Raw genomic sequence first — 24,841 nt, forward strand, 5'->3', positions numbered from 1 at the left:
ACGTTTTTACTGGCTATATGCAAAGCAATCGCTAAGGATTCGGTAGCCTCTGTGGTTTTTTCTCCCATAGTCTTAACATTGTACAGCAATAAGACAACACTAAGAATACTACGCAGCTCTGTTGGTAGAAGTTGAAAAAGATACATTAAAACACTTTGCTGAAAATACTCCTTGAAGTAAAGAGTCACCTATCTGTTTATTCTCAAAATGAAACACAATGGTTTATATGGTGATGTGGTGTTATCTTATAAAATCACAAATTATATGAAAAAATGTATAGAATTCATATGCAGAGCTATCCTTAAGAGTATAAGCAAAAAAAAAAAAGAAAAGCAGGTTTCATACAAAGCCAGAACAAGAGCAGGGAAGTGTGTAACTGCAGATTTTTGTAGCATAAATAGCTTTGTCAGCTTAAACATACTTTGTCAGTAACTCCTTGATCTCACATGCTGTAATCAAATGCCAAGGAGAATTACAATTTTTTAAAATAAATGTGCCATTTATTAGTTTACCATATTTTTTCAGAAAACTCTTCTATCCCCCCCTTAGTTAATCACACCTTAATAAAACATTGCATTTGGAAGTGTCTGTTTTATGTAACTAGAAGAGGTGTGCTGAGTTCCACCGGAGGTGTTAGTTCCTTAGGTGACCAGAAAATTGCATGAAATTTTTTCTTTTAGGACTTGAGATCGCATACTAAAATGGAAAAAAGCATTATTTATTTCCTCCATTTTGTTTATTTGAGATGTAGCCTATATTTTCGTTGGAACGCAGAGCCACACACTCAGGATGCACGTAAGGAACTGAAAGTGGAGTTCAGGCGATCCAAATCCACAAAAGCAATTCAGAAAAACCTCTGCTTGACTGACTGTAAAATCCGAATTCACTTGGCTCCGCTGTCCTGGTCCTGTCAGCCTCCCGAGTGCCAATGCTTCAGTTTCTCACGACTTCCAGCTCCGGCGTCTTTTAATCCCAGGGAAAGACAGGTCTGCACCCTTCAGCCCGCGCACCCTGGATGCACTTTTGGGCATCATGGGCTGCTCCCACCTCTGGCTCATGTCCTGCACATGCAGCTGCATGGTGGCTGCTGAGAGCCAGTGTGGCATTTCATTATAACCTAAAGTGGAGAAGGAAAAACAGTCAGATCATCCTTTACTCTTATCAGCATGGCAGACAGCATGCAGCACTTTCAGTTAGCGCATTCTACTTCTATATAGAACAAAATTCGGCTGAACTTCATTGTAAAGTCTTAATACAGGGGGATAGAAATCATTTTCTTCCCCTGAGGATTACTCTTGGTCCCCCACCATTTGGAGCATTTAATTCCAGTTTTGCTTGCTTTAAACTGAATGGAAGTTTTGTACCAAATTAGGGCAGCGAAGTCCTTCCACGGAGAAAACTACTGAGCTCACTGGATACTTTTCTGTCGCGTTGCCAAACCATACAGCAATCACGCTGAGGATATGGATGGAAGAAAGGTTGCTCTGCACAATAATTCCGTATAGGAATCACCATTGATTACAGAGAGGATACTTTATGGGTAGTGGTAAATTATGAGGTTTCTCTTGTAAGTGAGAACATTGATTTACATGAGTAATGCAAAGGCTCGCATGTAAGCTGAACTCAGACTTTCACTGTCAGCCCTAACACATCTATTTATACCACAGATTTGTGCTTAGCCACTTATATTTAATTATAATCAGTTGTGGTGCCTCCATTTGCTGTGTTTACTCAGAGAATCGCATTTCTGAGGTCAAATGCAATGACAGTTATACTGTAGTTATTTGGAGACATGCTTAGTTGTACATTCTGCATGTATCCGAAGACAGATATTTTGGGGCAGAAAAAAGGATGGGTACAATTCATCAGTCCTTCCTTACACGAGTCCTTTTCTCCCACATCACTTTTACTCAGGGAATAGCTGTGCTACACAACACAGCGCTGTGGAGAGATGGCCAAAGCAGTTCGAGAGGGGCCAGCTTGGGTAACTGGAAGCAGTTTAACCACATCGCTTAGTGCTGCCTCCTGTCTCATTTAACCTGTTTCTTAGCAAAGTAAATTAGCTTTGGCAAAGCGTCGCACAAATGGGCTAGCCTGCTTCCAGTGCATGAGCTAGCTTTGGCATCAGTTTCTACACCACGCTCGCTGTGCAGCACAGCATATCCAGTAGGAGATGCAAAGGGCTTCTGGCGTACAAATGTGAAGCTTTGAGTCCTCAAATTCGATTCTGTGCTTCCTCATTTAATGGCACCAAACATTTTTAGCACTTAAATGTCACTGCTTCAAATGTAGTGGTGCTACCAAACCAAAATATCAAGAGAATAAAATGCCATTATAATGAATCACTACGGCAATGTGTTATATGATTAAATATGCTTGTATTTCCTTACATGACTGCTAACAGGCAGTAGATTCCTTCAGGACCTTCAGCCTTACTGCTTCCGACCCTTGTCATACAAAGACCATCCTCATTTCCAGTGTGGAGGGCTTTACCAAAATCACAGTAAATCACACCCCTTTTACATTGAAACCTCAGCAGAAAAATGTCATTAATATAACTAACCTACGTTTCAGAATGTCACAGGTACTAGGTATTTTGAGAATCTGGTAACATCAAGTTTGACTGTCTGCTGCCTGACCATATTGCTGATGGATCAAATTTTTTCTTCCTGTGAAATCTACTGACACCAACGGCAAGGGGAGAGGATACTAAAGTCTTGCCAGGTATGATTTTCCAGTGGGGACGGAATCCCCTTCCAACTCTGAGAAGTGATTTCAAGCCACCCAATAAAACAGTCCTGGCATCATAATCAGCGACGTTTTCAATACCAAAGCAATAGATCCTAGTTTGATATTCCAGGAAAAATTACATTCAAAATATTCAGTGCTGTTCTTCCCAGTCTAAACACAGCGCATGTATTTGCATTTTGAAGAAGCAGCCTGCTTCATCCCCAGATTTAACATTCAGAGTTGAAGGCTTGCTGGAAACCCACACCTCCTGTAAAAAAAATTGAAATATTCATTTATGCATAAATTGGATGTAAAAAGAAGAAAGAAGAGAGTGCTTTGCAAAATAGATAGTTTTAATTTCCATCTCTGCTTGAGCTAAAAAATAAATGAAGATACATCTAGATGCAACTCTTTCTACAACAAAATAACTAACTACACAAAACGTGAGAGGGCTTCAGATCCTCTAAAATAACCTTAATGACTCTACATTTCAACTAAAATGCTTGATTTTCTACAGTTATTACAATAAGAAGAAATGGAAAAAATCAGAGGAATAAATGTACCCATATGGAGGACTCTAATATCCATGGCACAGATTTTGAGAATAATACCAGAAAATTGGCTGAATTAACTGTATCAGAATGTACACTATGCAAGAAGACATGTATATGTAACACGCACTTCTGCTTTTCTCAATAAAAATAATTTTGATAAAAAGACAAATTTCCTCCCCAGTTCGAACTTCTACTGTAAATGGATTTGGGAGGGAGCTATTCCCATCCATACAGCACGTATTTTTCATCTTCACATTGACTGAAGATGTCAGGATCATGAAATATAATCTATGGACTTCACAGAGGGTTGCTTTTTAATTGTGTTTTGCCCAATAGCTTGCATAGTACAATCACTATGAGGCAGAAACTGAGATAAATTATTTTTCTACCAGGCACTGGATTAATGCTCAACCTTGCAACATCCAACTGTTGCTCCATATTAACTTTACAGCCAATTGCTGCTCGAACCCTGTAGCGATTTGGCTTTACTCTGGTCTCTACTCCTCTCAGAATTTCACATTTTCCCATATAATATTACCATACCACCATAAATGATAGAAGCAGTCTATTCAAAACCCGTGATTACTCCAAGGTGCTTGAATTTCTGCCTTAAAATGACCTACAAAGAAGAGAAAGCACCGTGATGTCTTTTCTTGGCCTTCTTTCTCATTATATAACGGGGGAAAAGTGATTTGGATTTTTTTTTTAATCCTACTTTCACAAGAAAAGTATGCAGGGAATTATCCAGAATTACTATTGGTGATTGCCTGGAGAGTGAAATGGGGCTATCACAGAGATAACTGCAAGCTGAACGAGATTTTAAATTCTCTTTCCATTTTTTTTTTCTTTTAACTATGTAGTGTAGTATCTTTTGCTTGTTTGTATCAGCACCTAGTGTGAGACACCGGTCTTCATGAAACAGCCAAACTCTCTTTCCTGATTAATATCGCCAACTTATAGTCTAAAATACTTTCCACCAATACCTCTCATTTTTCCTCTAGGAAAAGAAAACCCTAAATGGAGACTACTGATGCTTCTAATTTTAAAACAATCTCCCACTCACACTCCCACCCCAAAACAAACAGCCCAATCCTTTCTCCCTTTTCCTCCTTGAATAAAGGGGACAATTTTTAAAAACCAGTAGGAAAGCAAAAGGAGTGTGGACACGTCGGTAGCATGCACTTGCAAAGGTTTATGTATGAAAGTAGAAAACACTCTTCGATCACAGTATGAGACAAACTGGTCTGCAGTTTACGTTTAATATCAAGTTGTTTCCAATGTCTATCACCACAGTCTAAACACACTAACTAATAAGAGTAGCTGGCAATTTTTTCTTCTTACATTTTAAAATTATTTCTCATTTTCTGTTTTACTAACCAGAAATTCAAAATCATTTCTAAAGTGCAAAGGGAGGTTTGTAGTATTACCACTTTGTCCACTCTTGATACAGACTGTTTTGGGTAAATATTCAGGTTTTTTTGTTTGTTTGTTTTTGTTTTTCAGTGGAATCTCTACTGCTTTGGAGAAAAATATCACTGTGGAAGTTCCATTAATTTTTATAATAGAAATTGGGGTGTCTGATTTATATTGAACCCTTAAAAGATTTCTGTATCTTTCTGATGACTGTACAAAAACCATATTAACTTTTTACTTATAATTCATTCATAAAAGTAATTCAACTACTGGGCAAGTTTTTTAAAAAAGTTAGGAAGCTTGTATGAAAACTGAATTTCCATGCTTAGTCAGAATATTAACTACTTCTAGAATAAATCATCCAGTTCTAGGAAAAAAACAAACAAAAAATTTAACAAACACATTTTATGTAAACATCAAAATTATAGACATTCCTTCTACCCAGAAAAATACACGCACAAGCAAAATATAAAATTTTGATGCAGGGAAGCATCAATCAGATAAAAGAGATATAAAGAGAATCAGCCATTAATCTTGTCTGTGCACATAGGGCCGTACTGCTACAAAACACTTAATGTGGCTTACGGTGTCAGTACTTGAGTGACTCCTGTAAAATCAGCATTTTAAAGCAAGTCATGACTGATTCATATAACCAAATAACTGTGCTCCAAAGTATCTTTCTTCACAGCTTTCCTTTTCTGTGTTATTATATATTCACACATTTTAAAAGGAGAAATTTCAAGACAAAATATTACTTGACGAGGGAGTCGATTGAGGTTGAAGATGTAGAAAGATAATGCACGAATTAGAAAGAAAAATCCTTGAATGTGATTATACCCCAGTTAAGTATTACTAACTCACCATGTTAAAGCCCATGATAACCTGAACTATATCTTCTTCTGATGCTACAAAGAAAACATATGAATGAACTTACTCTGTGTTTAAAAATCACAGTCTTCTAACCTGTTACTCCAAGTCTTACTATGACATAGTCACAGTCATGTGCTTATTACATAATAGTGATTTTTTTCTTCCAGATTATACTCACAAATATTCAGAAGACTTGGGCAGTAGTAACCAGAAATGAACAAAAGAAGAGAATAAACAACCATCTAAAAGTAGAGGGAATCAGTGCAGTGTCAATGTTCATATTCTGAAATATTATATAATTTACTGATAAAAAACTTATTAAATCACATTCAGTCTTGGACTGTAGACCATGATTCCCATCTGGAAGCCATTTCTACAAAAGAACAGCAGAATCTCTGTTATTGTCATTGCTGGGAAAATAACTATCCAGATATTAATCTATAACTTATTAACCAAAATATTTTCTTGCTTTATTTTCCTTGAAGACTTCTGAAGGAACTGTCTCTTTGCCAGACACCCATGCACAAACCTGCATACCTTTTTGTCCCTTGCACTGACTCCTATTTGAAAAATGGACTTTTTCATTTTTTAATTTTGATAGTCAAGACAGTATACGTTGCACAGTGCCCAATCTTTAATAAACCTCACTTCACATCATTTGACATTTTTGAAGCACATAATTACTCAGAAAACAAGAGGTAAGTAGATCACATAATGGAAATCAGAGACTCAGTGAAAAATGAGTAGTCATTTGCTTTCTAAGGATTAGGTTTTGAACATTGTCTTCCACAAAAAACACGCTTAAAGAAGACATCAACAGATTCATCACGTCCTCTCTCCTTCTGTGTTCTCACATAAGCTCTGCTTGAGCTGAAACCCTGCCTGTTCGTAAAATATGAACATAGGAAACTCCCTATTTAAAAAGATGAAACAATGGATTATAAGATTTTAACATGCATTACAAATGTTCATTACCAACTCTAAGCACCTAAATCTTGCATTTATACACATACAAAGTGAAGTAAATGCAGCATAACTAGATTTTTTATTTCCCTAGCTGAGTTCTTTTCACCAAAACACTATGAATTTTATTTCTTCTGTGAATGCCAAAAATATGTAAATAGTTGCAACATAAGCAAGCTAATGAACAATAAACAGAAACCGACAAATATGATCTCATTTTCTCCTGATTTTCAACTTGTCTCACAAACTGCCTATGAATAGCTAAACTGCCATTTAACAGAAGGAATAGATGATATTATTTGCCTTGAATGGCCTTTTGATTTTATGTAAGCTTCGACAACTGTTTTTTACAACTTGTGTTACTGTTCTACTTTAAAAGCAATACTCTACACCCTATTCCACTATAATGTGAGGAAAAATATACAAGAAAAAATGCTTACACATTCTGGCTGCAACTCTGAGATTGTAAAAAAATTTCCGACTGCCTTTCTCTCCATGTTAAGAAATTCTTCATATTCCCCATTTCTTTGTGCCAGTACCTAATGATCTCATCTTTGACTAAGCTCAGGCAAACATTTCCCCTACTGTTTTATAAAATGTCTTTTACATTAAAAACGACTTACAGTAAAAAGTCTTTAGTACATAAATGTGCTACCACTAGTTTATAGCACTAGCCAAACACAGTGCAAATGCCATCTCTTGGTGGACTCAGCTCCTGAGTGAGTATGCCGGTTTTGAGAGCGAATTACAACTTTATTACCTGGAAGGTTTTGCACTGTTTTTGAGTCACTGCAAGAACGCTTCCACACTTCTTTATGCGATTACTTGAAACTTGAGCTATCAGACAAATTTTTCTAAGATAACCATTTATGTTCTTGTGCTGGGAGGTATAACAGCACTGTTAAATCAAATCTGCTAAAAGCAAAAAGTGGTATTAAATAACAATATCCTTCAGTCCAGCCAAGTAAGTGAGTTCCTAAGTGCTTGTTTTTAAGTGATAGCTGATGTAAGAAGGCTTGACATCTTGACATCCAGGAAGACAAGCCTGAATACAACCAAGGGAACCACCTGGGGCTTAATTACCAATCCAATTAAGAGCAGCAATGACTTGCTACAGCTAACTTGGGTCTGAAAACCTGCAAAAGACTACAGAGCATAGAGACTATGAGCAGAGAGCAGGAATCATTTGTATCACATAAGAGAATGAGTGAGGAGTTTTGGCACTGGAGAATGCTGCCCACAGGACCCGGCAAGGGCAGCCATTAGGTAGAGTGGCCGCAGACCCATACTTGTGTGTGAACAGACTCCACTTGGTAGGGCCTGCACCCACAAACTCTGCCTAGGTTCCCTAATCTTCTAATCTGACTTGAACCTCTGGGAAAGAGTTCACCAAGCAAAACTGCTGGTAGGACGCTGCCCGTGTTGGATGAAGTTGCTCTCAGAAACTAGGTAAGCCAAGAATCCAATTAAACCTGTAGACACTGTGCAGCATTGAAGTGATGTTGTGTCTTGCTGGAGGACTGGCCATAGTCTTCCTTGTGGTAGAAAGAATATGTTCAGGTGGCACTGCGATGTAAAGAGGAGAATAAAATGATGTTAACAGAAGGAACTATTTATTCCATGAGGAGCAAAAGTAATGAGGTCTGATTTCTTATGGAATTCGGGGCTTTGTCCCCTTACCTTCTGCTGCCTTCTCTAAAAAATACCCTCTGGGCCAGGCTGAGGTTGCTCATGCTAACTAGCTAGCACAGTAGGAATGGAATGCCTGGCTAGCTGCTTACTGCAGAACATCATCTGCAATTTATATGCCTGCCTTTGCCTCAGGAAAGGCATTAAGTTTACTTTCCTCTCTATTCAAATACCCCAGGTTTTACAAAATTTGTAGGACCTTAATTATTTCTAAGATCACAGTCCTTTCTGAAACAGAGCTTGAATTTGCTATGAGGACCGAAAGGTAGAGAAAGCATATGATAAATTATTTTCTTTACAAATGGAATTACATTTTATAAGACTAGACTGCGATGTTACGCTTGAATCCTGAAGAAAGCTACAAACTCACTGGCTGAAAATAAAAGTATCAAAGAAACAATTGGTTGTATTATTCAACTTCAGGAAGACGACAACCCCTAACATGATCTGAAAAACAAATGCAATCCTAGAATGCAGAAGTTGAGGAACTTCCAAAAGAGATGAAGACTATTAATGCCATTGTAAGGGGTACTGGTAAAATATCCTTACAAATACTGCCATGGCTATTTAAGAAAAACAAGCTCACACTGGAACACAAGCAAATAAGGGACACTAAGATGGTAAGAGAAATTAGTAACTTGCAAGCAGAGACTGGAGGAGCTAAACTTGTTTAGCCTAGCAAAGAGAAGTCCAAGGGAAAATATTCTAACTCAGAAATTGGATGTAAAAACTAAGAAGGAAAAATAGCTGTTGAAAATAAGGTAAAGGACCAGTGCTTTTGCAAAAACAAACACCAACTAGTCACACAAATGTAGCTAGAAATTCAAGCAGATGGTTTCCAGTCTTCAGAAGAGTTAGGATCTCAGCAGTCTTCCCATGAGAACAGCTGAGCTACAAAGCAGAAAGGGGAAACGTACCTCCAACCTGTAGACCATCCATAGCCCTCTAATGTCTAATACCAGATTCCTTGCTGCTGGCTTGCAGGATGTGTTCTGCATGTTCATTTTTTAACTTATCTGCCCACAGGAAGCTCCACTGGTAACTGAGCCAAGCTCCTTTTATGGTCAGTGGAGATGCACACTCTTTGAGGGCAAATCATCCCATTTATCTTAGCCACTGAAATATCTCCCTTTCTTGCTGTTCAGTAGAACAGAGTGATCTCACTTAGGAATTCTATTTCTTACTCCACCGACTTCTTGCTTAAAATACTCAGTTCTGTGTGAAAACTCACTGTCTTCACTCCTCACCGCCCGTGGTAGAACATACTTTTATTCCCCTTCACATTTTGCTGTTTGCACCTTCTGCCTATCAGGTTCAACCTTTAAGCAGTCCTTATTTCAGTAAAAAGAGGAGATCTAAACTTTTCTGGAAATGCCTTCACTGTAAGTATTCAAAAAGAAAATACACTAAGTCTTTACCCAGGCTTTTTACTAAAAATGCTCTTTCATTTTCACCTGATCAAATGATTTGCTTTCTGCCTTCTCAAAGGTATGCAGTGAAACAAGAAAAGCCAATGTTATCCTTAAGTCACCATTGTGCAGACTGCATGTACTCATCTGTAGTTATTGCTGGAAAGTTTCAGTAAGTAAAATGTACATGGACAATCATCTCAGAGAAAAAAATGCATTAATCCCACACTGTTATTCTTCAAGATACATCCCACATACATTTCCTGACCTTCCTCATTATTAGCGGTTTCTTACCCCGCTGAGTTTTCAGTTGGTAAAATAACTCCTGGCTACATTAACTCTATGCTGTTGGGACAGCTGGGTTCTTCTGTCGGACTGTCCTTGAAAGGATCATTTTCTTATGCCTTTGGAAGGACACATGTACTGGAAAGCTTAGCACAGCTTCTTGACCTCAGCTGGCTCTGCCCAGGGCTAAGCCAGTGGCAGCCATCTGACAGGTATTGAGCCAGAAAATGGAACTGGGGGTGGATTGGGAAGGGAAGGGAAGGGAAGGGAAGGGAAAGATGATGTTCCCATCTGCTCAGCTCTACGAAAAGCAGGCCGGGTGGGAGTGCAGCAGCAGCCCTATTACTCGCAGGTTCACCCATGGTGATGGCCTGTGTTTTCCCTTCAGTGTCTGAGGATGCTGCACTTGGAAGTTTATAGTTTTGTCCTGTTCTTAATACGTGAGGACTTTATCCATTGGCGATGCCTACCCGTATTTCCTCTACTTTCAAGAAACCCTAATTTCACATTTTAACAAGTGCTTCACGCATCACCTGTCACACCGACCCAAGGAATGAAAACAGCCCGCGTTATCCTGACGAATTAAAGCTGCTTTATTGAAACGACCGCAAGCAGGGAAAGGTTTAAGCCGTGCCCCTCAGGCGCTGTGCCCCAGCGCCGCCGCCCTCCCCTCAGCGGCCGCCCCGCCGCCATTGCCCTGTGTTTACCCGCTGCTCCCGGCAACGGCCCCCGCGGGGCCCGGCCCCGTAGCAACGCCCGGGGCCCGAGCGGCTCGGCGGGGCGAGGTACGGCCGGGCTGCCCCCAGCCCGGCCCCGGGCGCGGTGCGGGGTCCCGGGGTCTCCTCAGCAGCGGGGCCTCGCTGGCTGCCGGCTCCTGCGGGTTTGGGGAGCTCGCCTGGCACCCCTCGGCTTGAAGAAAGGGTTTGGAGGCGGAGGGGGGTCCTTGGTGGGTGTTGTGGGCGGGGGGCTCCCCTAAGCACACAGGGCTCGTAGCAGTGGCGTCGACCCCACAGGAAGGACCTTTTGTTCTAGTCCTAACAGGTCTTCCGTGTCACCTCTGTCTAACAGAATTAATCAAGATGAAAACTTTCTTTCCCACCTGATTTCCCTATCTCTTTAAAAATTTTGTTGGGTTCTCAATCCCCCCTTCCCCACTTCAAGGATTTACCTGAAGTAAAATAATCATTCCCAAATATCTTTACATCTAATTATAGACTCCATAGCGTATTGTAGGAGTGGTTCCTTTTGCTGGTGTTCCCTTTTTAATGGATTAGTAATGGTAAAACAGCATTTTTAGACAAGACAAAAGGCAATTGATGTTTAATGCTGTAAATTTGCTGTGAAACATTAGTATGAAAAATAAAAGTATTCTAGAGTTATAAATTGATTTTAATAACTGAAAATAGCCTTGGAGATCGTTTTAGCTTTATGGCTTCTGATAATAACCAGCATATAGCAGAGCTGGAGCTCCTGGGCACAGAAGTGAGCTAAAGCACTGCAGAGGGTAGAATCACAAGGACTGATGACAACGTCTGTGGTGGGCACGTGAGTGTGGGAGGAGGAGATATGTCAACTACCCAACTTTAGTGGGTGACAGTGGTAGTAGAGGTATGGTTGGACCACCAAGATGATCTTGGAGGTCTTGTCCAACCTTAATGATTCTATGATTCTATCTGAGAGCTCAGTATGGTCATTCTCTGACTGTGTTTACTCGTTAAGGTGTCCACCTTCGATACAAGGCAGGACCATGGGAGCAGCGTTGGCAAGAGCAGCTCAGTGGACCGCTGCTGGCTATGGAACTGGCACGCTTGAAATCACCCCTTTGAATGAAGCTCTTTTAAATCAAATTATTAAGTTTGCAGAGGACTTCAGCAGTAGACATCCTCAGGAAGCAGTGGTTGTCTTCAAGGAGCCCCTGGAGTGGAAAACGCAGTTGGGCTGTTCAGCCTTTGGAGAGGGTTATGAGATCGAGTAAGTCAGAATTGCAGTGTGTTTTGAAGTGTTGAAGGTGAAGTACAAAGCAAAATTTTACTCATTTGGCATAAAAAAAGCACATTAGTGTATTTGGGATACTGAAGTGGGTTGGATTTCTTAGTGTTATATATGGATTTTTTTGAGTTAAAATGCGTTGTTTTTTTTTGAGAGTTTGACTATTCTGTCTTGGTTGTGAACATGGACCTGTCCAGTTAGCATTTGTACAACTTGCACTGTCTATTCTTAAGGCTTCTGACAATTATCCATATTATATTAACTATTCCTAAGGCTTCTGACAATTATTAATTAAAAATCCTGATTAAGCATAGGTTTTAATGCTGCTATTGAGGTAGATAAACAAGCAAAACCTTGAATTTCAGCTTCTTTGAGAACTGTAGTCACCAAGTTCTTTATAAGTAGTCAATGTAAATATATTAAAATGGTTTCAGTCTTAATCAACATAGCAATTATAATGCTATAACTTATTTATCAAATACTCTTAACAGTTCTTTTAGTATTTGAAAATTAGTGCTGAAAAAATAATAAGAGGTTTATGCTTGTTTTTTAATCTGACATGAACTGGCTTTGCCATGATGCCTAAGACTTATGTGACAGTAACCCTACATAATTTTGGGGATTCTTTGAATAATGACATGACAAGGTGACCCAGATGCACAAATTCATTTTTCTTGGCTAAATCACAAAGCAACTGAAGAATTTTCAGTTTTCTTTGATAAGTAGACAAATTCCGTTCCATTTAGATAATGCAGTAGAAATACCCTAATTCTGAGAAAATATTTTCTTCCCTTCCACCGCATAGTTCTTTCCAAATAGAAATGTACACCTAATGCATACGTTTCCTAAAGGGCTACTCTATATCATTCTTTACATTTGGGGGATTTTTAGGCACTAGTTTTTTTTTTTTTTTAACACATTTCTTTTAGAAATCTGAAGAGAAAGTTCAATGTCCTCTACAGCTAGTCTTCAGTTCAAGTATAGTCATAATACTTAGCTAAATAATATTTCCCCCAGGTAAAATTCTGTATATGAATACATGTTTTTTTTGTCTTTTTTTTTCCTATAGAGTCATGGAACTTAATCTCAGACAGAACAATTAGTTAATTTTTCCTGACATTCAGTATACTACAAACCTTTAGATGTCATTCAGTTACATGGGTATGAACAACATAACTAAAGTTTGCATTAAACATCGTGCAGAAGGACAGCAAGTCTTAGACTATAAGCTAAACTTTGTTTAAACTATTAAGTCTTTTGTCTGCCTTTCATTTATATGAAACTTCTAAGAATTCATTAACCTTCTTAAGGAAAGTAGGTTACTGAGCTATCAGCAGTCTCCAAAAAATATACAGGCATATAAATATTGACCACAACAAAGATCCAAGCAGTGTACAGAAGGGCTTGTCTGGCTGTATTTTTAGCATTGTCTATTGAAGAAGAGAAGTAGAAGCAGGAGACAGGAAGTAGTGAGCTTTGCTGTAACCTGGAAAACATGGTAACCTAACCCTGAAGAAAGGACTTCAGAGGGAGGGAGATTCTGATGGATGGTGACGGAAAAAAATCAGATTTGATTCCTCCTGTGGTAAACAGGATTTTATACACTGCAAATTAAAAAAGATGGAACCAAATAAGTAACTGACATTATACCTAACTTCTCTTAACAGAGACTACTTACAATATTATTTTTATCTGTTTAGTTATATCAGAGTTCAGTCTAGTTTCAGGATGGATAACGCAGGAGTTACACTAAGGATGGTCGATTGAAGCAGGATCAGAAAAAAGTTGGAGGCTTTGCAGAATAATTGTTTACAGTAAGGAATCATGGACACACACAAAAAAAGGAACTAAAATGGGAGTTGGAGGTATTACAAAAGGATTTAAAGCACTATCTGAAGCTACCCAGAAGAAAAAAGGTGAAAGTCTCAGATATAGATTGGATCAGGGAGGTAATTAGCAGCTTGGATGTCATGGACAGGAAGCTTTCTCTACAGCGAGAAGCAAGCAAGCAATTTTGAGCAAGTAGATGTTTACACATGTGCTATGGAAAGGAAATTGACATACATTTAATACATATAAATACTGCATATTTACTTCTTGTAAATAAAAGCATACATTTTTATATATAAAACAATTTATAATTCAAAGAGGGTGGACATAACTCAGGGAAAATTGGTAAGGTTAAAGCATTGTAAGGCCTTAGTCAAAAATGCTTTCAACATTCTGTAGAGGCAAAGCTTGAAGGCAAAAGAATCATTCCTACAGTTCTTGCTTAAATCTCGGCATTTAATTGGTCTCAAGTAGAAACAATGGCTCAGGTAATCCTAGAACTCCTCATGCTAGCAATATGGATCATTTGTTAAATGATTTATGATGTTTTAAATCAGTTATCAGTTCTGAGCTCTGTAGTCAGAAAATCACTTAGAAGTCCTATAGTTGAACATACAGAAGATGAGTGAACATTCTGTGAGACTAAACGACAGGTGTGACCAGTCCTGTAAGACTCCTTTTTCACAAATTTAGCCTGTCAAAATTCTGTTTAAAGGTGTTGCCAAGGTCAAGCAAATGAGTTACAGGTGTCTGATTTGCAGTGAATAAAGTGGTTTACCTTGGAATCTTTCTGAAAACTAGTTTAAAGAAATTGTAAAGCTTTATCATGTGTAGCTTACATAATATTCAAGATTCATCTCTAAAATTTGTTGTTTATTAAAGTTCCTCTTTTTAAAATATAAAATCTATTTTTTCCAGTGGAGCAACTGTTAAGTCTGAAGCCAAAGATGAGGATGGCCAGCCCTTGCTTCTCCTCACTGCATCAAATCTCAGAGTTCGCAATTTTGACCAGCTGTCCCGTTTGCTACAAATCGCTATGGAGAAAAAGTTGAAGGAAGCACAGGCATGCCTTGAAGGTTTAATTACTTTCTTTTTTCATCTTTATTTTAAAAAGCTTGTCTTCTTGAATTTGTGTTTATGAAATCTGAAGAAAGAATGCATGTCCTCATTTTAAGTATATGAAAAGGTGTTGATTCATGAATGTGGCCAAAAGTTCTCATCCGGGACTTAATGAAGTTTCTGTTTCTTCTTTTGTTTTCACATAAATCAGTAACAAAGAAATCTGAAATAAAGTTAAAATAAAACTGTTGATTTTCATATAGAAATTCACGTATACTGAGTAGTACACCAGCTATTGCAACAGACAGTAGGCTTAAGTTTCAGAGGAAGAATGTCTCATTGGAAGCTTACAGCAGTTTTTCCTGTGATTGCAATTTAACCCACTTTTAAAATGTTACATCCCTTAAAATATTCAAGGAGAAAAATAATCTTATATGCTAAGGACGTTCTTACCTGCACGACATTCATGGTGAACGTTTCCAGGTCCTTCTCACAGAAGCTTTTGAAATACAGGCACTGATACTTTTATTGTGTCATATTCAAGTCCTAGTTTTACTAACTGACAAGACCCTTGGTATGCTAAACTGGATATCCTCCTCTCATCGGAGGCAGAAGAGATCAGTAATATTCCTTAGTACCATTAGTAGAAACTGGATCTGCAATACTAAAATATCAATACCTACACTGGATCAAACTTAAGATGCGCCTAGCCCAGGGTCCTTCACTGGGAGTGATCAACCATGAATAATAGGGAAGAATAATATGGACTGAGTATCGTGCTGAGACATTCACAGCTGCATGGGACTTCGTTTTCAAGAACAGGGCAAATTGTTTTTGTAAAACCCACTGACATGAAGCTATATCACTGTTTACCAAAAAAAAAAAAAAAAGGACAGCTGGCATAGCTGAGGAAGTAATGGGACCATTGGGAACGTTGCTAGAAAACTTTAAACATGTTCTTTAACACTAAATCATATTTCCCAAATGATCCATTTTCAGTGAGTTAAGCCCATTGATTTCCTGTTTTGGTGATCAGCAGGGCAATTTTACACGAAAAGGGACTGTTGATAAAAGGGAATATTTAATATTTACCTCTTGGTTGAATGAATCAACCAATTTTTTTTCCTTTTTTTTTTTTTTTCCTTGTGAAAAGCAGTTTTGTAAATTAATAGCATCAAAATTATTTGGCAGTTGAGATAAAAAGTGTTACTCTTACCTAATCATTTTTAATGTAGTATCATATTATACTGATTCTGTTTCATGTTTACAGCTAACAGAGACCCTATAGTGAAAATTCTTGGCCCTGAATATGGGACTGTTGAAGGAGAAGATAAGTCCATGTTGCATTTACTTGAAAAAGTGAAAAAAGGTGATGACCCTGAAACAGAGAAGAAAATGAAAATTTTTATTCTTCTTCATCAGCTGGATATGCAACTCCTTAATAGTTCTTTAAAACGCATTTCACAGTAAGTGCTTTTCAAATGCAACCTAAGTATGTCAGCTAGTGCATTTTTTGTTTTATAGTTAAGCTAGATTGTTTTCAACCCACAACATGTGCTTTTGGTGTGATATAAAGAAATTTATTGAAATGACTTTCACTGTTCACTGAGTTATTGAAAAAAACTTTTTTCTTTTTTTTTTTCCCCTAAAGATTTTGATGTAGGTGTGGGTATGTGAGTGTGTGCCTGCAAGTGTTTTTGTTTTTATTGCATGTGTTTTGCATTTTGGTAGCAAATTGAAGTAATTTGTACAAATAACAAAGTAACAGTTAAATATTTTCAGGGAAATGTTTATTTCTTCATGAAAGCACTTTGAGTCTGGTTCATAGTTACAAGGCCTTCTTAGCTATGGAACTAAAATATCTCTGAACTAACAGATAAAAATCAAGAAAAAAATGGGAGATGACCCATCTCCAGATTTTTGTTGCTACTACTAAGACTCAGTGTACAAGAAAAATATAATATTCTCTTTTGATATCTCTGTGCACATCCTTTTGATGATAGATTTTAGACCTTTTCTATTAATTGCAGAGACGTAAGACTAAGTCCAGCTGCTGTAAATAATGAAGTGAATCTTCTCAAGAATTTCTCTGGGAAAGGAGAAGACACAGTACTGGAATCACTGGAATATACGTCAGGTCCGAATTTTATCACATCTAACTTTTGCATATACCCATATTAAAGTAGTTGACTTCTGTGTGGAATGTGTTAAAATGATTGTGTTAATAAATATAAATAGTTTATCTCCACTTTAACGTTATGAAGTAAAATAAAATATATTTTCAGATATGTAATGCTCTTCTTCAGCCTTTACTGACAGAAATAATCTCCAGTCTTCATTAGAATTAGAATAAATAAACAGAGTCCCTGATCCTGAAAAGTGCTAGGTGTAGTTGTAGTTGTTTGTTGGACTGGACCATGGGTCACAGATTTTTGCCTGATTGATTCCCAACTGAGTATGAGTGCTTAAGAGGAAGATACTGTTTTGGGAGCTTGATTTGTTTTCATTATATTAATCATCAGGAATAATTATCAAAATACACTTTTAAATTGGATAAAAATACTAATGCTAATTGGTTACAGATTACACGTTCTCTAATGGATGCAGAGCTCCTCCCTGGAGACAAGTGCATGGAGAAATTTGTTACTTAATTATCAAACCACATGACACTGATCCGTTGTGTATCACTTGCAGCACGGCAGGAGTGTTTTTGAATGGAGTAAGTAATAATGAAGGCTACCGTGAAGTGACAAATATTTGTATGTGCTAAAGTCAGAGATCCATCAGGTTTAGGGGAGTGGTATTGAAGCTGTAAGACCTTCAGAGTTACTTTATTGGTACTGATGGAGAAGGAACAGTAATAAGTGTATGCTAGTTTTCCCATACTTTTAGAACTCTTTTTCTTCAAGGTTTGTACCAGGAATGTATTCTGTACTTTTTGCTAGGAGTGGTTGTTTAGTCTTTGCATGTGCCCTCACTGTTCTTCACACTACTCCTATTTAAAGGTACTGTGGGACCAGATGTCTCTCTAGTCCCTCATTGCTCTTGATCTGAGGTGTAGTATTATTGTTTGGCTAATATTGATGACGCTTGATATTGTCACTCATATGTATAGCTTGCATTTGTCTGTTTGTAAATCATAAGCAGTTCTTTCTCCTTTAAATGGAACCTTTTTAGAAATTTTTTATTTCTTTTTGGCTACTTTTCATTCTGGTTACCTCTTCCTTTACAAATAACTTTCGTACAGGCATAACAGTCCCCTATATGGCTTAAGCATTAACCAAAATTTTTTTATATGTTTCGAAGAGAGACTGATGTCCCTCAGGTATAACTCTACACATTGTTTTTCCCTAAGAGTTTTTTTTTTTTTTTAAAAAGGAAATTTTGATTTAGGATGTTTTAATGGATAAAAATTAATAAAGCATAGGCTGAGTCAGGTCACATTATTTTCTGATCCTTTTAAACATCCACTGCAGTGCATTGGAAGCTCACATTTAGTTGGTTGTTTGCCATGAGCCCTAAACCCTTTTCAGTTGAAGTGTCCACAGTACAGTGAACTTTTCCTGATAGTAGTTACCTGCAGAATTTTGTGTAAGATCTTGATTATTTGTTGGGATCTGTGGAGGTGATCCATGCATCTTCACTGACTGTTACTGAAGTCTGATGCTGATCATGAAGCTTCTGCACCTAATTGTTACAGTGTATGATGCCCCTGCTCTTTAGCAGTATTTTATGATACAGATTAACTTACCTATGTAAGGTGATACTATTACTAATTTTATATTTATTCTTTTTTGAAGGGTGAGCTAAAGAGTAAAGGTGACGTTGACTATGAAAGAAAAAGTGACATATATAAAGATATTGTCACATTTTTAAGGGAGAGATCACCTAGATTTGTAGAAAATATGGCTAAGCAGGTACGTATTTACTGAACTACATGTATATTGTACTTTGTAATAACGTAAATTGGTAAGAATTACATTATAAACCTGTCTGTAAATAAACATTTACATTCTTTATCAAAGTTAACTCTTTGATTAAATGCAGAATTTTAAAGACTGAAATGCCTTTATTAGTTTACTTTGCATTTTTTTCAGTTTCTACTAAAAATATTCCCTTTGTAAATATCTAGCTTATCATGTAAAAAGTTATTAAAGAAGTAGTAAACTTAAAAATATTTATTTACAGTACTTACACTGTGTTGCGTTTTCAAAATCACTTTCCCAAGAATGTGAAATATTTCAAGTGTTTCATTTATTTGTTTTATTTAATTTTACCATTTAATGTATCTCTGTCGTCAAAGTGCTGTCCAACGTTCCTAGGAGAAGCAGTGTACATAGTTTTATGAAGTCCTGGTTTAATCATTTCTCTACAGCCCCTTCATCCTATTTTCTGTGATACAGTGTATGAGTTTCCCAGACTATCTTTTAAATTCTATCATTATAAACCATGACCAAAACAAAACTCAGAAGAGTTTGTACGAAAGGCTACATGCAGGCTGTGCCACTGTATCTTATGTATCTGGACTGTCCCGTGTTACGTGGTTCCTGAATTATTTCTCTCTATCACCATGTTTTAGTCTGTCTGTTATCTGTCTGCATCGCCCATGTTCTAATCACAGCTTGAGCTCAGACTATTTCTTATGCTTCTGAGAAGAATGTTGTAACCAACTTACAATTACATTGCAATTATCAGAATAGTAATTTTAAGTGCAGTAGCTGCCAGTTTACATTCAGGCAGTTGCACGTTAGAAAGTACTGACACCACAGACATTATTTTATGGATTGTCTAAACCTTGTGTGAAATTACTTTGGGCTTCCCAATGAGTTAGCTCCACTGTTGTGAAATGGAACATACAAGTCTTACTAAGCAACAATTGTTAAACCTTGCAAACATGTAATCCTGAATAAAACATACATTTGCGTTCAACAATTCTACGATAAAAGCACGAAATGTGTGCTTAAAAGAAAGTCCCATGTTAAGAGTCCTAGTGTCTACTTAAAAAGCCTGGAGTTGCCTGGAACTTAAGAGTTATTTGTGGAGAGGGCCTGTACTACATGGCCTGTTTCTCTGTAGCATAGCTGCACTGAAGCTTTGCAAACACATCTTCCCCCAGGAATTATCCTGAATGCCCATTACTGAAGCATAGACCTCTGATGGAAAGTAATCAATCTGGAAGCCATGTGCAACTAAATAACGGTTCAACTGGACCTAAGTTCAGCATGTTTTAGCAGAACCCCATCTAACGACAAAATGACAAATGAAAAGAAATAAAGGGACAAACCGCTGTCATATGTACATAAGTTTTCTAGAGGAAATAGGAAGCATAATATCAGCAAAGATAGAACACTTACATTGAACATGACACTTGCTATGTACTATTAAAACTAGACTTCATAATACTTATGTTATTAAAAAAATGTTTAAATTTTGGAATCATGAATAGAGTTTTTTTCCCCAAAATGTTTTGTGTTTGAAAGCGGATAACATGCTATTTTAGTTATCATTCTATCATACAGTATTATGTGGTTTGATCCAATATGTGAAGTCAGCTTCTAATTTTGCATAAAAAATTCTGCTTGTATTCTGGTATTATTCTTTATGGAGTACTGGAAATGTTAAAGCAGGAAAATATGATATCCTTATGGAAAAGGTCAACTTTTTATGACAATATTTTCCTGTGATCAAAACCACTTGAATTTTTATCTTCATTCTTTGTGACCCAAATATAAATAATAGCCCAATGTTTTTACAAGAACTGCCTGATTTAAATTTCAGAGCTAAGAGTTATGTATCCAGCTTACACAGTTGCTGTTGTTCCAGTCAGTCAAAAATGCAAGGGTGTCTGGCATTTACTTAGAGTGCTAAACTAGGTAGAGTGAAGAGCATCGTATTTTGTCTGTTACAACAGAATCACACAGTACCACTACAATTTTAGTTGTTTCATCATTCCTGTCAACAATCACTTTTTACAGACTTCTAGTGTGCTTATAACAGATTAATAACTTTGTGGTAAAATTCATTACTGGTTAAAGCCTGTTAGAAGTTTCATTGTTATTTATATTCAATTTTGATTGTTGTAAGGAGGAAGTCATTAACAGGGAAAATTACATATGCTTAGGTTCCGATTTTGGGGGATGTAGGACTGTTATTTACTTTTCTGAGATACAAAAGCTCGATGGTTTCGAAAGAACAGAGCATTTCAAATTGCATACATAAATACAGTAGCTTATTGTAACAGTAATGGAATTAAATGCTAAGTTCTTCTGTTCAGAAGTGTTCTTCTCTACAGAACTCTTTAGAAGAGTTCTAAAGTTTTATCCTATATGCAAAGTTTTCTTTTCTTCTGAAGTTTTTACTTATCCTATATGCAAATATTTCTTTAATGTTATATCTACATATTGGTTTACTTTTATAAATGTGACAGTATATGACTGTTTTAGATATAGTTACTGCTTGAATAGATTTTCAAAGTGGTTTGGCTTCATATGATGATCATGGAAGCTAAAATAAGGTAGTATTTTAAATATTAATAAACATTTAAAATATTAATAGTTGTAAATATGAATGTGGATGTTAAATAAAGCGTGTACCCTTCTGTACTGTTTTTCTGCCCTGCTTATAAATATAATGTAGCTACTCAAGAAATGTTTACATGTTAGGTAAGAGTAAATAAATAGAATTTATCCCATTTTCCTTCAGTTGTCATATAGAATCGTAGAATCATATAAGTCATTTATTCTGTATTTCCTGTGTAAATTACTGAAGAATGTAAACTATACCATTTTAACAGCTTACAAATATCATATCCTGTTGCCTTTCTGATGAGCTAGTTCAGTACATTCTGCATTCTAAAATTAAAATTTAAACAAGTTTAGACTGTAGAGCTGCACTGCATTTTATTTAAAGGAAAATCAGCTCTACTCTAGAACTCTAAAAAGTACAGAAGTATTTTCAGGCTTCCCTGTATAAAATAAAATATGACTAGAAGTAATTTTAATTGATTTTCTGAGGAGAGGAGAGCTTCAAAAAGCTTATTATGTATACGTTTACTGCAAAACCAATTAACTTTTATAATATCTTGTTTAACCTAACATTTAGAAGTGCTGTGTTGGTATATAGCACTGTAGGAAACATGCTTTAAAAATGTGTTTAGCTGGTCTAGCGACAGCATCAGTTCCCTCATGGTTTGACTGTCATGGTAAATTGTCCTGTTTAAAGTATGTTTTTAGAACGAGAGAATTAACAAGAATTAATTTACAATTGGGTGGTTGGGTCAGCAAGCCAGGAACAGCCGATTCTCATCAGAGACTAATCGAAGACAGACCATGCTGTGACAGTCTCCTTAAAACTGCCTTGAATCAGATACATAAAGGAATGTCTTCACCTTTCTGGTAGTGACAGCTGCAATAATAATAATAAGTAACGATCATATGCTGTCTTTCCTGTGAAAATTGAGTATGTTCCAATAGAAAATAACAGTTCACAAGAGTCCCTTCTGTTCTGGATATTTTTGATCAGCCACGGTACCAGACACAGACAGCTGGAGGATTCGTAGGTGCCACTCAGCTCCACTCTTGCATGTGGCTTGTTCACCAATGTGTTGTCCTGAGAGACACAAAATGAAAAAAATTAAATGGATTATATTTATATTCTGACTATAAAACTATTCTAAACTATATCAAATTAAATTACTTGGAACTGAAGTCTAGCAGTTTATCATAGGCTATTTTCAGTTTTATGTTCATTATTTTTTCTGTGGGATTTTTTTGTAAATCCTTTATGCAGGGAAATAGGTTTTTATATAAATGGTCCATTGAAAGCAGAATGACTGAGTCTTAAAACTCATTTGGAATTAGGTTCTATAGAAGTGCTTGTGTCACAAATTATTTAACCCAGTAGAAATTGAACAACACTCAATATTCAAGTATATTCAAGAAGTTCCAAATTTAACTTGTTCATTTATTTCAAAAACTTTAGTTTACATACAGTAACAGATACTTTTCATATTAATTTAACATTTCATTCTTTTAAAGGTAGTCTTATTGTATGCCTATAATTTAATTCCACATTTCATAAATACCTTTTTTATTCACTGCATCCTGGAATTTTGCTTATAACTTATTGTTTTAATGTGCATTATTCATATAACAGTATGGCTGACAAACCATGTCTCCTTATTTTGTTAGGAATATACTTTTTTTAAAGAACCAACATATGAGAAAAATTATCAGCGTGTAGAAGTAGTTGATGCTAAGGTCTCTGGCCAATCCCAGAACCATTATGATTACACAGAAAAGAACATACATGAGAAAGTGAAAAGTTCTGCTGCAAAAAGCAAATCCACTGACAAGAAGAAATTAGAACCATCTATGAAGTGGAAGAACATTGGGCTTTCTGCTGCCCGGAGGTAAGTAGTTGTCACCTTCCTAATTGAATTTTCAATAGATCTCTCTAACCTGTGCTAGTGATTGGACTGCCTGTTACAGTTTGCATTATTATCCCAAGTTAAGAGCAATAAAACAAAGTCTACTACATGCAAATGTCTGAGGAAAGAGACCTGACTAGCAGAGGAATTTCTTACTGTTCTCTCCTATCATATAACAATTTTGATGATGTTACAGCAAGACAAGGCAGGGATATTTCTTGGAACCATCTGCATTGCTTGGTCCTTCAGGACTGTCATGTTGTCATAGTTTTGGTGCAAAGTGCCCTTTAAAGCAAGAAAGAGTAGACAATATAATCTGAACAACACTTTCTAAGGGAGGCAGAGGACATCCAGGATGGAAAAACAAGATGACTCTCAATTATAATACCAATTTTTAATATTTCCAAATCATATGAGCTACTTTTCTAACTCTTTTTAGCAACAGTCTTCACTAATGGGGCTATCTCAAAGTTCGGATACCCAAAATAGAGTATACATATATTGGATACTCTATTTTAGATTTTTCATCTGAAGTCAGAACCCTATTTCTGATTTCATAATTTCTTATTTTGTGTTAGTAGATGAAAAAAAAGGCTTTGATTGCCATCTTACAAAAATAAAAGAGGTCAATATCCTCTCAGGTTTGCCATTTTGACATGTTGACATGTTGCAAGAAATGTTTTATGAGGTTTTGGATGTGTCCTACAGTCATCAGTTTAAAAAAAAAAAAAAGAGGTTTGCCAGGAAAAAGAGCTTATTTTTTTCCACAATCATTATTTCAGTCTAGATGTAGTGAAATTGGGTGTAATCATACTTTCATAAACAAACCGTGAGTATTCTCCCTTATTGTTATGACTGGGATAGTATGACCAACCCAGGCTCAAAAGGACATTTTGTTTTCACAATATTATAAATTAGGAACAAAAAAAGTACCAGTGATTTTGCCCAGCTGGGTCTGGGACTCCTCTTGGAATACGAGGGAAGGAAGATATATTGTATGCACCATGATCAAAGCTACAGAACAGCTCAATGGAAGAAAAAACAACTAGACAAACTAGAACTCTTTTGCGTTGAAAAAAGATGCCTGGGGGACAATAAGAGAGAGATTAAAAAAGAAAAAAGACTGAAGAAGGTGTCTGTTCTAATACAAGAACACATGATAGCAAATGAAATGAGCCTCAATGAGACCAGTTCAGAATAAAGGGACATATTTCTCACAAAACATGTGGCTAAGCTCTAATTATTTTTTTTTTTTTTTTGCCACGGGAGGGTAGAGGCCATTCAATTATGTGAGTTAAAAAAGCAACCAAGACAAAGTAATGGAAGAAATATCCATCCAAAACCATTAATGTAGGGACACTTAGGATTTCCCTGAACTAGAATTTGCTGAGGAATATTGTGGAAAAAAGTATTCCTCTGTTGTTCTCCTGCTGCTACCTAGATAGGTGCTATTCATCATAACTAAAGATGGTAACCTAGGATAGATGGTCTGGCTACATATACTTATTCTTTGGTCTTGTATTGCATACAGGTCAGCATAATGCAAATTTTCTAATATTCCACTGTTTTCTTGAAGCAAAATTAGTTACTTAAGACAGAACGTTTTCTTTTTAATGAAGGTT

General features: G+C 36.7%; 1 protein-coding gene and 1 long non-coding RNA gene across 11 annotated transcripts in view; one reads left to right on the forward strand and one right to left on the reverse strand.

Annotated features, from left to right (window-relative positions):
* Window positions 1–181: 181 nt before the first annotated feature.
* On the reverse strand, window positions 182–9,260 carry LOC121065500. 5 transcript variants are annotated; one of them, XR_005817116.1, is made up of 6 exons: window positions 9,137–9,260; window positions 8,003–8,096; window positions 5,746–5,940; window positions 5,559–5,602; window positions 2,871–2,998; window positions 182–1,117 (listed from the first exon to the last, which is right to left on the reverse strand). It is a non-coding gene; the product is annotated as an uncharacterized LOC121065500 (long non-coding RNA). The 5 variants fall into 5 exon arrangements; XR_005817115.1 differs by having other exon boundaries at window positions 5,559–5,940; XR_005817114.1 differs by lacking the exons at window positions 5,559–5,602; window positions 5,746–5,940.
* The window catches only part of ODAD2 (outer dynein arm docking complex subunit 2), a 95,223-nt gene continuing 78,235 nt past the window's right edge, over window positions 7,854–24,841 (forward strand). Inside the window, exons 1-8 of one of the 6 annotated variants that reach the window (XM_040548355.1) lie at window positions 7,854–7,979; window positions 11,633–11,884; window positions 14,651–14,808; window positions 16,062–16,257; window positions 16,822–16,928; window positions 17,374–17,510; window positions 18,592–18,708; window positions 22,981–23,201. In XM_040548355.1, the coding sequence (XP_040404289.1) occupies window positions 7,957–7,979; window positions 11,633–11,884; window positions 14,651–14,808; window positions 16,062–16,257; window positions 16,822–16,928; window positions 17,374–17,510; window positions 18,592–18,708; window positions 22,981–23,201 (1,211 nt within the window). In that variant the 5' untranslated portion in view covers window positions 7,854–7,956. Of the gene's footprint in view, window positions 7,980–8,224; window positions 8,840–9,720; window positions 9,801–10,462; window positions 10,699–10,738; window positions 10,860–11,632; window positions 11,885–14,650; window positions 14,809–16,061; window positions 16,258–16,821; window positions 16,929–17,373; window positions 17,511–18,591; window positions 18,709–22,980; window positions 23,202–24,841 lie in introns of those variants that run through there. The other 5 variants (XM_040548359.1, XM_040548354.1, XM_040548357.1 and 2 more) reach the window with 5 other exon arrangements.

This window comes from Cygnus olor, chromosome 2 (assembly GCF_009769625.2).
Source record: "Cygnus olor isolate bCygOlo1 chromosome 2, bCygOlo1.pri.v2, whole genome shotgun sequence".
Classification (NCBI taxonomy): Eukaryota; Metazoa; Chordata; class Aves; order Anseriformes; family Anatidae; genus Cygnus; species Cygnus olor.